The sequence below is a fragment of the Podarcis gaigeae genome (assembly GCF_964106915.1).
Source record: "Podarcis gaigeae genome assembly, chromosome: 5".
Taxonomy (NCBI): Eukaryota; Metazoa; Chordata; class Lepidosauria; order Squamata; family Lacertidae; genus Podarcis; species Podarcis gaigeae.
In genome coordinates, this window is record NC_139681.1 from 699,446 (window position 1) to 714,095 (window position 14,650).

Below are 14,650 nucleotides of genomic sequence, written 5' to 3' on the forward strand. Positions count from 1 at the left end.
AAATAAATAAAGCAAACAAGTTACTTCAGGAAGAAAATCACAGCTATATGATTTATGATAGTGAGTTGGTCTGCTGAGCAGAGAATGAACCCAGTGAATCAGCTGTCACAGGCCACCCATCGTGGTCTGTGTTGCCTCCGATGCCTTCCCTCGCTCTAAGTGGTACACAGCCACCAGCAGTTTAGGCCTCTCCTGGTTTTAACTAATGTGGGCAGATTCTTACTAGTTCCACTAATTTGCAGCTTACCTCTGAGCTCCAAAATGGACTGATATTAATGAGAGAATATAGGGATCCTATCTACAGCCTTCTGGCACAGAGAAATTCAAAAAGGTGCCTCCAAAATCAATGTTTGCTTTGTTGAGGGCCTCCTTAGGTGTACATTGGAAACAATTCCATTGATCTGACACAATTAAGTCATCCTGAAATCAGGTTTGCTAGCCAGTAGTGGTTTGTGGTCCAGAATCAACAGCCTAATGGTGTTGAGCAATACCAGACACCCCCAAGACAAAAGGGGATGGAAAATGCTGTGTGTGACATAGCAACTGATGAATGATGGCTAGAGATTATATAATGGGGCAAATGGATTGCTTGTCCTCTTTGTGAACCTGTGACCCAACCCATCATCTGGTAACCTTAAATTCATGAGTATTTTTAGAGACCTGTTTCCCCCCTGCCAAAACCCAGAAAGTGTGATGCACTGCATCCACAGTCGCATAGCAACTAATTTTATGTTGAATTAACTCCTCTTATTGGATTTTCCCCAGACTGAGTAAATCTGAATTTATTGTGGCAAAAGTGCAGATGTCATGTGGACAGGAGTGAAAAGAAATGGGACATGTGGAAGTACAAATCCATATTAAGCTCCGGTGTGGGTCAGCCACCATTTTGGTGCATGGATGTCTGTGGCTTACCACCATCTTACTGCCTCAACCATTACTGTGACTGTAGAAAGAGCAGTTCCCATGTCAAAGCAGATAATGCATGAATTTGCCTTAAGTTGTAGAAATTACTAGGAATTATTACAATTACTAGGAATGATCTTCTTTGGTAGTGAATATCTGGGGCTCCCAAAGCAGAAGTGCTGAGGTAGAATAGGACTGATTTCTTTTGGTTAGTACTGTACTATTCTGTACTTCGGGCAACTGTGATAGACCTGTTTTTAAGAAGTCATACCCTCCAAATTCTTGCAAATAATAATAGGGAATCATCTATATTTCCCTCATTATCTTACCGTCTTCCTCTGCATATATTGCTGAGGTGTCCTATGCCCATCATTTGTATGCTAGATGCATTTGTTTACTCTTATAGCTTGTCCTGCTCTTTTAAAAGCTTACAAGACGTTTGACACTTAGGTTGAAGCAGGATTAGGGAGCCTGTGCTCTCTAGTTATTACTGAATATTGCCAATTATGGGATTATGGGAGCTGGGGTTCAGCAACATCTGGAAAAATGATTTTTCCACTTCTGGGAAAAATCTGCTGGTAAAAGTTCAATGTGAGAAGCAAACCAAGAGGATCAAGTATTTGTTAGAGACTGGAGTAAATTTGTAGTTTACTTAAAAAAACCAAAGTAAACAATTAAAATCATTGGTAGCATTGTAATGTGAAATTGATTACAATAATTAAAGGTAAAGTTAAGGACCCCTGACCGTTAGGTCCAGTCATGATCAACTCTGGGTTTGCGGTGCTCATCTCGCTTTACTGGCCAAGGAGCCGGCGTCTGTCCGCAGACAGCTTCCGGGTCATGTGGCCAGCATGACTAAGCCGCTTCTGTTGAACCAGAGCAGCGCACGGAAATGCCGTTTACCTTCCCGCCAGAGCGGTACCTATTTATCTACTTGCACTTGACATGCTTTTGAACTGCTAGGTGGGCAGGAGCTGTGACCGAGCAACGGGAGCTCACCCCGTTGCGGGGATTCGAACCGCCGACCTTTTGATTGGCAAGTCCTAGGAGGAGGATATGGGAAGAGGGAAGTTTTTGAAACTCACAAGGGCATATTTTAAAAGTCTAAAAGCCTATATTTCCACACTTTACTTTGCTGCATATTTTGTGATTTTAAATCTCTGCTGGGGTTCTTTCACAAATTAGTACTTTCCCTAAACTTGAATCCTATCATCCAAGGAATTCTCATTTTTAATACCTTTTTTGTTTTTTTGCACCAACACTCTGGGACTGAGCAACAGAAGCTCACCTCGTCGCGGGGATTCAAACCGCCGACCTTCCGATCGGTAAGCCCTAGGCTCTGTGGTTTAGACCACAGCGCCACCCGGATATACAATAGTTGGATAAAGTAAACGATGCAGAAAACTTAAACTTTTAATATAAGAACCCATGGGAGGGAGGGAAGGAAGTCCCTGTGATTCAGTGTTTGAATTGGTTAGAGATAAAGTGTATAAAAATGTGAAAATCTTATTAAAAATTACTTTAAAAAGCAAAGTAAGTTTTACTGACCTGTGAAATGGCAGGCTGCACCCTCTCATGCTTTAGTGTTCATGTGCATACATTTATAGAGATGGATGCTAGAGATGAGGAGCGTTCCCTCTCCCATGCTTCCTCAGAGAGCAGACTTCTGGAGAGCCTGGGGAGAGAGTTGAACCCTGGAAACAATTTTAGTAATTCACATCAACTCTTTTCAAAAGTATTTCCCAAAGACAAAATTGAGAGATTTAGACTGTTGCAAAGGCTGTTTCAATGGCAGTGTGCATGTGTGTGTGTTGTGGGAAATCCAATTCATTTTATGCAGTCTGATATGGAACAGTTCTCTACTAGTTAAGAATCCACTCTTTACCACAGATGATGTCAGAAATCTATTTTAAAGTTCTTTTAATTAGCATTTCTGAGCCTCATGCTGGAAGCAGCTGTAATGAAGTCATTTATGACACACACAGTTCAGGAGCCAAATTAAAGACCGTAAACCACATTCCAACATAATGTAATAATGGTTAATCGTCAACAGAAGTAACATTTAAACAAATTGCTTTAATACATACTTTCTTTGTTTTCTAAGTCCAACAAACTGGATAGAGCTTTTCTAGTAATTTAAACCTAGTGTAGTAGGCCTATACAATGCAGTATAGTAGCCTATACAAATGCTTTGGGTGACCTAATTCTGCTTGCGTTTAATAGATTGATCTGCAGACACTGTGTAGTTGGCTGCAAGCACAATTACTGTAATAATTCATGCATACAACCATCTGCAATTGTTATTTCTAACATCACTCTTTTGTCCCCAGAAATTTATTGCAAATAAATAAAATTAGGCTACAAGACCAAAAGTCTTTAATCATTTAGTAAATTATAAACCTGAAGGCAGTCATCACATGGGGACAGCCATCTTGACTTCTTCTATGTCTCAATAAATTAAAAATATTTAATATAATTCTGTCTCAAATAACTGATGTTATTGTGTCTGATGTCCAGACACAAAATAATTATTATTCGGGTTTTCTGCAATTCTGTCTATTTTAACTTGCTGGATGGTTCCTAGATGAATAACATTAGGAAAGCATTGTTCGTGCAGCCATTTTGGCTAGTAGTATTAACAATATTTTTTGGTTGTGTAGATAGTTATTTGTAGCTTCTTTCAGTTGGGTGGGATCTGCAAAACCTATGTTTTGTTTGTATAGATATTTAGGCTTTTATGGGTTATGTTTGTTATAATTGGTTTTAGTGTTTATACTGTTTTTCTGAGTTACTTTGGGTCACTTTTGTGAGGAAAGTGACATCATCATCCTCATCTTTGCTCAGATGCTTTCATTCCTTCAACGAGTAGCACAACCTGCTGAAGCAGCAAATAAATGCGTAGAAGTGGATCTCACTGGTTGCAGTGCCAGTACAAATGGTCCATACTCTGCGATCAGAATCTAGGAGGGGGTTGTTAGTGCTGATGGAAGTTGCAGTCTGGGCCTTCTGGTACACGTTTGGATCACCGAGGAAGCGTTTAGAGTCATACTTTGCATATATATTTCTTTGAACCAGAGCAGGGGTAGGCAACCTAAGACCCGGGAGCTGGATATGGCCCAATCGCCTTCTCAATCTGGCCTGCGGATGGTCCGGGAATCAGCGTGTCTTTACATGAGTAGAATGTGTCCTTTTATTTAAAATGCATCTCTGGGTCATTTGTGGGGCATAAGAATTTGTTCATCTCCCCCCCCCCCAATATATAGTCCAGCCCACCACATGGTCTGAGGGATGGTGGATCGGCCCCTGAATGAAAAAGGTTGCTGACCCCTGAACCAGACACAAAATGTTAATCACCTGTTGAGTGAACCAAGTGTCTACAAAGATAAGCATTCAGTGTTTTTCAATAGTAGAAACCCCACATTGTAACTCAGGAGACACTGATCAGAATTTTCCGCCCACTTGCGTGTGCCAGCAGCTAAATAGAGCCCAAAGGAAACCAACTCTGCTGTTTGCTGGCAACTGAAGACACTGAAGTGTTTTTGATTAAATGAAACTAGCATCTAAGCCCGGGGAGGGAGGAGGGAGGGCAAACAATACCACTTAACGATAAAATAGTACAACGTGAAAAGTGTTATCTATAAACATCAGAGAAAGTGGATCACACTCTAGTTGCTTGTCTTGCACACTAAGATCACAGGCCAAACTTCAGGCATGTAGCAATTCATCAACAACTCTTTGCTAAGAACCAGTTTTAAGAAAAACTTTTTACCTTTACTAGAGCCAACTGTCAAACTGTTTAAAATACCACTGAAAGAGAAAAATGGATTAGCACAAGTGTTTATTCTTACAAAATTCTTGTGCCACATTAGTCATGAAGGACAATGGAAAGAACGTAAAAAATGCTGGTTTTATAAGGAAGTCAGAAACTTGAAGAATTATAGATTAAGTAAACAAATGTGAAATTGGAACATATTAAAATGTCTTTTTTTAAAAAAGAGAGACAGTTTGTAAGACAGGAAAAATATGGAAGTGTCATTTATTGCTAAAAATTACTCAACTTAAAACGATGCCATGAATGTAAATTGCTCTCTGTAAAATAGATATGATCACAGGTCAGGCACGCCCACAAAGTTAGGTTTTCTAAAGCTCATGTCATTGACTGCTTCCACCCTCAGCTGTAGTTCCTTATAAAGTAAGGCTCTTTTATCCATAGCAATCGTGTGCAAATAAGTTAAGTAGTAAATGCCAAGCTTGGAAATTTCTTCCTTGTACAGTGGTACCTTGGTTTAAAACCATAATCCGTTCCGGAGGTCCATTTGTAAACCCAAACAGGTTGTAACCCAAGGTGTGCTTTTGCCAATGGGGCCTCCAAATTTTTTTCTTTGTAATCCAAAAAAATGGGTTGTAATCCAAAAAAAGTTTGCAAACCGGGTTTGACATGTTTGTAATCCAAAACATATGCAAACCAGACTGTTGCATAAACCAAGGTACCACTGTGCAAAGGAAACCACCAGGACATTTTTAGATACTGCATCATTATGGATGACTGAGGCCATGTACATAATGCAAGACCCTTTTTTCTGTTGAAGAGGGCATGGACTGTGTGGTGAAAAGTGGAAGAGGGCTGAGTGTCTTCACAATAATGCAAATATATTAAATTCAAATTAGAGAAATATCTTTATTATGCCCACCAAAATGCCACAAAGCTTTTACACTATTATGTGGTATTTTGATTGGCCTAATCAAAAATATTCCATTTTGGAATCGCCATATTGCTGGCACATCACTGCAGATCTGCAACAGTTTTGTATAAATGTTAAAAAGCAGAAGGGGAAAAGTAGGAGTCCTGTGTTGCTCATAACACAAGTGCTGTAGGTAGAGAGTAGAAGTACCACTCTCTGGAGTAGATTTGTCAATAGATCACCAATAATTTCCAGTATAATTTCTTCTGATGTTTTCTTTCAGGATGATTTTTAATGTAGCCACTTTGTAATCATGCCGCTACCATGAGTTTTAATTTCCTGAGCAATTTTTTGTTGGACCCATCCCAAGAATTCTGGCTTAGCTTCTTAGCTCTGCATGTGGGCTTCCCATGTGAGAACAGTATTGGAACATCAGCCTTTGGCCTGTTCCACCAGTGTCTTCTTATATTCTTATGTCTGAGGAAACCAAAGGGGGAATGACCATGGCCCCATGAGAACTACTGACATATCCTGGGTAATCCAGTGCTTGAAGAGCTTCAAGACTGTGATCCATGATTGTTTTGCAGCCTTAGAGCTAGTTATACGTACACAGTGATTTTGTTTGCTGACTATGCTATGAGGATGCACAAAAAACACACAGATTTGCCAACTTGGAATGGTGATATTGGGTCATTCTATTTATAAAATTGGAAGAATATTAATATACCTACATCATCAACTTTCTGTTTAATAAAGAATTAAAAAAAACAGTTTGTCAAGAGTATTTGTAGCAAAAGGTCAGGCCCCATTAATTCCCTAATGGCATTTCCCCCTCAGCATTTAGGCTGATTTTATTTCTAATGTGAAAATCAGTCACTTTTTGTCAAGCAGCAAAAACATTTGATAACATTGGTTGTGGCCTCCTTTCTTGTAGAATGTTTGATGAAAATCCACCGGCAAAGGCAACTGTAGCAGAAGAGTGCTCTTTATCGTGAAACTATTGCCTTAAAATCTGCTCTTTTTCCACTTGCAAGTCTGTTGGGGCTCTCATGGTGGTGGAGGAAGTGGGTGTGGATCTTATGGTCATCCTCAGTAGAGGATTGGCCCCTTTAGGGCTGGTGTTAGCAGAGCATAAACGAGAGAGGTTCTTAAATTATACTTGATTTGTGGAATGTTTTGTACTGCCAGAAAAGCATGGATTAAATCAGTGGAACAGGATTGCTATTTTCCCTACCTGACCTAAAACTTTACTACGAGGCAGCCTGTTTCACCTGGCTAAAAGATTGGTGCACGTTGCAGGATCCGGACCTCCTGGACCTGGATGGTTTTGACAACCGTTGGGGATGGCACGCCTACCTAATATATGGAAAAGCGAAAATTCATAAAATTTTTACCAACCATATAATAAGAAAGTCACTCTTTGCTGTACGGGAAAAATATAAAGACCTGATGGTGCCTAAAGTCCCGTGGTGGACTTCTCCAGTAGAAGCCATAGCAGTAAAACGGAAAAGTACTCAGGAAAGCTGGCCAACATATAAAATACTTCTAAAAAATGAAGATAACCAAATAAAATTTAAAAAATTTGAGGAAATAAGAGAACACATTTCAGATTGGTTCCAATACCATCAGTTATTTGAAAAATTTAAATCTGACAAACAAAAGGGGTTCTCAGTAGATATTTCCCGATTCGAATCTGATCTTGTAAATTCTAAAAGAAAAACTCTTTCCAAAACTTACCGACTCCTCCTTGACTGGACAGTCAAGGAGGAGGAGGTAACAGTGGCAATGGTGAGGTGGTCCCAGGATTTTGGCCATTCAATAACCATGGCCCAATGGGAAAATTTATGGAAGATCAATTGGAAATTCACAAACTGTTACATGATTAGAGAGAACTTTCAAAAAATGCAACATCGATGGTATCTAACACCATGGAAACTTTCAAAAATGTATAAAAATGTGTCAAGTAATTGTTGGAGATGCGGAGACTCAGGAACATTCTACCATATGTGGTGGACATGTAGGAAAATACAGGTATTCTGGGAGAGTATACATGCAGAACTGCAAAAAATGCTAAAGATCTCTTTCAATAAAAAACCAGAGGCCTACCTCCTGGGAATAACAGATTCGGATATTCCACAAAAGAGGAAGGGTATCTTTTTATATGCGACGGCGGCAGCAAGAGTTTTGATCGCAGCAAAATGGAAGAGTAATGAAATCCCCTCTATACAAGATTGGATCCAAAAGCTGACAGAATATGCCGAATTAGATGGTTTATCAGAAAAAATAAAGAATAAATCAAAACAGGAATTTGTTTCTAAATGGGAGGTTTTCAAAGAATATCTGAAAAATAAATATATAGTAGTTTAAATTCTGTTGCAGCATTCGAGGAACTTCAGTAATAGTTGCTAGGTAGATAGAAGAAATTAGATTTATTGAGAATAAGTTTAATTATGAAAAAAAATGTGTATTGGCAATAAGTAATATGAGTTTGAAATATGGAATAGACGGGAAGTTGGGTCTTTAGTGTTAAGACCAATAGATGTTTTATTGTTTGCCAAGAAAATTATGTATCTATGGTTATTTTTGTAATTTGTGTGTAATTTGGTATTTGTGTTTTTTTTGTGTGTTTTTTTTCTTGTTGTATAAATAAATAAATTAATAAAAAATAAAAAATAATTGAATCAGTGAAACAGGATTGCTATTTTGGTATAGCTTGTAAGGACATTCTTTCTGGGCAACACATTTAACTCATGTGTCTTAAGAGTTCTTATTTAGCCGGCGTTTTTCTGTTTGGATTCCTTTCTCTTTTGCCCCTCAGCTGTGGTTGTCCCCCAAGATTTTAAGGCTTGGGGTCGTTTTCTCAATTTATCTTCTCTCTCTGGCAGCTATAATCCATTTAACTAACATTAATATAATTTTAGCCTGATGAGTATAAAATCATCTTATATTTTTTATTTCTTGTGCACACAGTATCTTAATCGTGACCCTTCCAAACCTCTTGCCTGTTTTCCCAACTCTGTTTTTGTTCTCTCTTTCTGTGTTGGATCCCTTACTATCTTTCCTTCTTTGGAAGTATACAGTCCATTCTAGGTCTTCTAATCTAAAGAATTCTTCAGCTTTTGCCCCTTATTAAGCCCACTAAGGGGACGCAGGTGGCGCTGTGGGTTAAAGCCTCAGCACCTAGGACTTGCCGATCGAAAGGTCGGCGGTTCGAATCCCTGCGGCGGGGTGCGCTCCCGCTGCTCGGTCCCAGCGCCTGCCAACCTAGCAGTTCGAAAGCACCTCCGGGTGCAAGTAGATAAATAGGGACCGCTTACCAGCGGGAAGGTAAACGGTGTTTCCGTGTGCGGCTCTGGCTCGCCAGAGCAGCGATGTCACGCTGGCCGCGTGACCCGGAAGTGTCTCCGGACAGCGCTGGCCCCTGGCCTCTTGAGTGAGATGGGCGCACAACCCCAGAGTCTGTCAAGACTGGCCCGTACGGGCAGGGGTACCTTTACCTTTACCTTAAGCCCACTAATTAATAGCAGCAGAGTGTTGCCTAACTCCACCCATTTAAGTATACTGGTACTGGGGGAAATTGGTTCAGTTGTCTTTTTGTGTCATATATTTATCTTCTTTGCATTTTCCCTCTTGTTTCAGTTTTTACTATCTCTCCTTTGACTTTTGTTTCTGTTGGATAGTAAGCTTTATCTAGATTCATTGGTACCCATCCTTCACCAGGATTTTGGTGCCTTGGCTGCTCAGGTGGATGGTTCTACCCAGTGCTTTTTTCTTAAAAAAATGTTTAGGGGTACTCTCATTTTGACTCAAGAAAACCACCATTTTATAGTTCAAATTGGAAAAAAATAAATTCAGTAAATGGACAAAAGGGCAAAGATTCACAAAATGTTTAGTGGTATGCATCCCCCCAGACAACAAACCACTGGTTGTACCTAAATGAATAGGTAGCTGTATGTAGGAAGGATAAGGCTGCCCGCTTTGGGAACAGGAAAATCCCCACCAATCTGTGGCAATTGCTATTCAAGGCATCTACCTCATACTTGGGTGTGCTGGTACTAAAGCCCTTAAACATCCTTTCTTGTGAATTTTTTTTTTTTAGCAACCTACCTGAAATCTTGCCATCCTTGAACTATATCAGGAAGGCTTCTTAAGTGCCAGGCACCAAGAGGCCAGAAAAGTACCCAGTACATATATCTACAGGGTATCCAAAACCCTTCAAACCATTCCTGTTCAAAATCTAAGTACTGTGCCATTTGGAAAATCTTTCTGTTGAAATACTGGTGCTGAATGGTAAGAACCATCCATCTTGGTAGTTTCCAATGTGAGCACATTGCTAGCAGGGCATTTACCTGTGACTCCTGCATTGCAAGGGGTGACATGACCCTTGTGGCCCTTTCTAACCTTCCTATTCTATGATGCTGTGGAGTCTGAAAATCAGACCAATGGGGAGCTATCAGGATTAACTCCAGATTTCTGCTTCTATATTTGCTATAAGTTTGATGAATAGTAGACATAGGACACTGCCAAGTAGAATGATAGAATTGTAGAGTTGGAAGGGAGCCTGAGGATCACCTAATCCAACCCTCTGCAACCCAGGAATAAGCAGCTGTCCCATACAGGGATCGAACCTGCAACCTAAGTATCGTCAGCACCACACTCTAACCAACTAAGTATACAGAAGATCTCTTGATACTCATGAGCCAGATAAATTTATGTCTGAATATAAAGTTCCCACTTGTCTGTTCTCCAGGGTCATACAGTAAATGTTACAGATAGGTAGCCGTGTTGGTCTGCCATAGTCAAAACAAAAAAATTCCTTCCAGTAGCACCTTAAAGACCAACTAAGTCAGTTCTTGGTATGAGCTTTCGTGTGCATGCACACTTCTTCAGATACCTGAATGGTAAGCAGAATGCATTTCCAGTAGTCCTATCTTTGTCCAGCAGGCACCTTTGATTAAGTCTTTTATATTGGGTGGCCTGCTCCATATTGATGGACATTTCACCTACTGTGGCATTTGAGTAGATGCGCCTTCCTTGTCCTGCTTGAAAGCAGAGAAGATACAGGTGACTAGGATGGGGAGAAGGTGGCTTTACCTGGTGCAAGCACAGACACTGTGTGGGTTGAAAGCACTTTTTCTCCTTTCTCCCGTTCCCACCTGTAGTCATGTGCTTTATGTGGAAAGTGGTAGTGAGAAAGAAAGCAGAAAAAGAGGTGAGAAGGAAAAATAAATACATAAAGTAAAGAACAAGGCAAAACAGGATAAATTCTCTAAAATTCACCTGGAACTCCAGTTTCCAGCAACTATGTCAGTGCAGATCTAGACAATGGGAAATGATTCCCACCTGCTGAGATGGCAATCAGTCGCTGGCCAGCTTGGAGAGGTCACCCCATCAAGTGAATGCCTGACCTCTATCCTATTAAGCAAACTGTATTGTTATGGATTTAGGGCAAACCTTAGAAATGAATAAATGCCAGGGTTTTGGTTATTTGTGATATGAAAAGAGAATGCAAGCGGCAAAGGAATTTCTAGGCTGGTTTATGCAAACCAGCCGGGCTGACTTAGTGAAAAGCAAACCTAACATGGCAAAAGGTGTTGACAGGACACTATGGAGAGCAATCCTTTAATTTGGGGGGTGAGTGATGGGGTGTACATTTGAGGGGACAGGAAAATGGAGTTTTCAAGCAAGGGGTTTTCTGAGAAGGAGGAGAGAGAGAACGGAGATCCAACTTTGAGGAAAGCAGCTGAAGGTTGCCTCTCGAACTGTGTATGTCATAAGATCTAGACTCCCTAAATGCAGACTGAAGGTATAAATAGGTGAATAAACCATATTTCGTAAAGCACAACAGTCTCCACCATGTCTTCCATTCTCTAAAGTGACACAGACCCTGTGGGGGTGCCTGGGACCCCATGGGCTCTTGCCACTGCTTGGCAGAGAGGGGCAGGCACACGACTTTTGTAACAGTATTTTTCTGAAAAAACTTATAAAAATTATAAAGAAAAGTGAGAATAACTTCTAATATAAAAAGCATAGAAAAACTAGGCTGTTAAATATTTCAGCATGTAAATTATTATCTTATTTTTGGAAACTTTATTTATTGCTAAATGCAATGAAGTTAAGAGAGTTTAAAATTATCTCTGCAATGATTTCTCATGAATTATTACATTATACATATGTGAAAAACATACATATATCTTCAATACCTTCTCATTTGACTTGATTTGAGAATTTAGAAGCCTTTAGATGTGTTCTTTCATTTTCAAAAGAGTTAGCTAAATACACTAAGGCTAATCCATAACCAGAGCACATCCAGTGAAATCAATAAAATTAAGTTAGTGAAGTCCACTGGTTCAGTGAGTCTGCTCTCTGTATGACTTAATTCAGATATTACCCCTTGTGTTTCCAGAAGTAAATTTTAGTGTTTCCCACCTCCTGCTTCTAGTCAAATGGATTTGGAATGAAAAATAAGATTCTACATCCATTTAACAGAGCGATAAATAACATGTATAGAGTTCTAAATGAGCAACCATATGAGCTTCTTCTCAAAGAATGTGATACTGAAGTTATTCAACAGGGACTTGTCAGTTACTGCATTCTTCAGCCATTACTGAAACCCTTGTGATAAAAAGTTGCCATTGTAAAACCCTTTATCTTTGGAGGCATCCTTTAACTAGATTTCATATGGCCATGAAAGTGAAAATCAAAGACTAAAACAAATAAGGCCGTCTGATTAATCTTGAATCAATAACTCAATTCTCAGTGTCTTAGAATGATGATCTGCAGCATTTAGTTTAGTAACTACATACATTTTCTGTGATTTTAGAGGGACAGTTTCTTTTGTTCTGCATCTAATGTAGATTCTTCATGTAATAAAGAACTCAGTTGTTTCTGTGCACAAGAGAGGAACAATTCCAGACTTGATAGGCTACGTTGACGGATAACACAATCAATCTGTGAGGACAAAAGAAAAATATACTTAGAAAAGTAATCTGTATTAAGAAAAAAAATTGCAACTATAATCAGTGAACACTTTGCCTTATTAAACGGCACTCAGCTGTATCCAGTGCTAGTTCTACTTAGAGTAAATCCATTGAAATTAATGGCAATAACCAACTCAGGCCCATTATTGTTAATAGGTCCACTCTGTGGAGGACTTTGGTTGGACAGTGTTCTTGAAGCTACCAACATGAGCTTGACCAAACTGCGGGAGGCAGTGAAAGACAGGAGAGCCTGGCGTGCTCTGGTCCATGGGGTCACGAAGAATCGGACACGACTATTCAATTCTTTATTTATACGGCTATTAGCCCATAAAGTATGTACGAACATAAAAGCACAGAAGCATAAAGACCAATATATCTAACAACAGAAGGTGAACACCACGATGCAAGGGTGGGTCATTGAGCAGTGACAAATAACAGCTTGGGGCCCAGAAAGATCCAAGGGACGGTTCACAGAAAAAGGAAAACTGGAGACGAGATCCGTCATGCACTCTCATCATAACTGTCCGATTAGTTTTTGATGTTGTTGTTGTTTTTGGGTGGTTTTTGTGTGTGAGATAACTGCATTCAGGAATCTCGCCACCTGCAGAGTTACAGAAGCGCAGTAAAGCAGGACCCAGGAATTTAGTCCTGGCTATGCTATGTAGGGGACAGTTGAACATTATATGTGGAAGAGATTCAACTGTTTTCCCGTCACACTCGCATAGCGGAGACACCAAACCCTTGGAAAATCTGTGGCTCAGCAGGTTTGATGGAAAAACATTGAACCTTGCACGAATAAATGCAAGTCGGTGTGGTACAGATGAAAGAGATGACATGTATGATGGAAGGCCAAGTGGTGGGGTTATTCCGTGATACCTGGGGGAGCAGACACCCCCACCCCTGGAGAGGTTGTGTTGATTTTCAATGTCTGCTAATCTTTGCTAGATAAGGCTTTTGGCTGAGCGTAGGTTCATCTTTAAGGAGTCCGCTGGGGAAATTCTGATGCTCAGAAGTTTGGCATGGATTTTTCCTACCCACGGATTAACAAAGTCATCCCGCCAGAGGCACTGAAAGAGGTAATGGTCGGGAAGCCTATGCCAGCTGGACAGCCAATAGCCAAAGACTCGCTTCCAGATGACAGTCTCCAATGATGCAGTTCTTAACTCCAGACGTATGGCTGCGTTGCTCACACACATGGGGAGTTTCAGGAGGCGACGGAGAAACTGATTCTGCAATGTCCCCAGCGATGTTAAATTGGACCCTGGGGCCCAGAGCGGGGCAGCATAACAGAGGGTGGAAACCACTTTTGCATGGTACACCTTCAATGCAGAAGGGATGTGGGAGGTTCCGTCGGCCGCAAAAAATTGGAGTAGAGTATAAAGTATTGTTTTCCCTTTGTTTAGTAAATACTGTATCTGTGGCTTCCAGCTTAGGTTGTAGTGAAAAAAGACTCCCAGGTATTAAATTTGAAAACCTGTTCTAATTGGACTCCATCTAACTTCCAGCTGTAAGTTTTCCGAGACCTGGTAAAGACCAGGACTTTAGATTTCCCATGATTAATTGTCAGATGGTTGAGTTTGCAATAAGCCGCAAAAATCTTTAGAGCTCTGCATAAACCGACTCTAGAGTAGGAAAGGATCGCTGCATCGTCGGCATATAGAAGCAGAGGGCAGTGAAAATCAGCTAGGCGGGGGGCATGAATGTTGGCTTGAGACTCACTCAGAAAGAGCTTCATGTCGCTAATAAACAAGTTGAAGAGGAGTGGGGCCAAAATGCAGCCTTGGCGCACTCCTCTATTTATTGGGACCTCGTTGGATAGGTTTCCCGCCGGTGTGAGTCTCACTCTAGCCGACGACCCATGGTGTAATTGGGTTATAAGCCATAACAGCCTTCTATCTATGCCCCATCTCTCTAATTTCTTCCATAGACAGTTTCTTGGGATACTGTCGAAGGCGGCCTTTAGGTCTATGAAAGCGACACATAGGCGCCCCCGACTCGGGGCAGAATATTTTCTGGCAAGATGATACATAATTACCATATGGTCAGTGGTCGAATAATTGTTCCTAAAGCCCGCTTGCTCATGGC

General features: G+C 40.5%; 1 protein-coding gene and 1 long non-coding RNA gene across 5 annotated transcripts in view; one reads left to right on the plus strand and one right to left on the minus strand.

The window, feature by feature from the left end:
- Positions 1 to 8,266: 8,266 nt before the first annotated feature.
- Positions 8,267 to 12,380, plus strand: LOC310844664. The gene is made up of 3 exons (XR_014564223.1): positions 8,267 to 8,737; positions 9,113 to 10,344; positions 10,476 to 12,380. It is a non-coding gene; the product is annotated as an uncharacterized lncRNA (long non-coding RNA).
- The window catches only part of CCDC91 (coiled-coil domain containing 91), a 149,346-nt gene continuing 146,344 nt past the window's right edge, over positions 11,649 to 14,650 (minus strand). For all 4 annotated transcript variants that reach the window (XM_083738771.1, XM_083738770.1, XM_083738768.1 and 1 more), the window contains one exon: positions 11,649 to 12,536. In XM_083738771.1, coding sequence (XP_083594897.1) covers positions 12,405 to 12,536 — 132 coding nt within the window. In that variant the 3' untranslated portion in view covers positions 11,649 to 12,404. The remainder of the gene's footprint in view (positions 12,537 to 14,650) is intronic.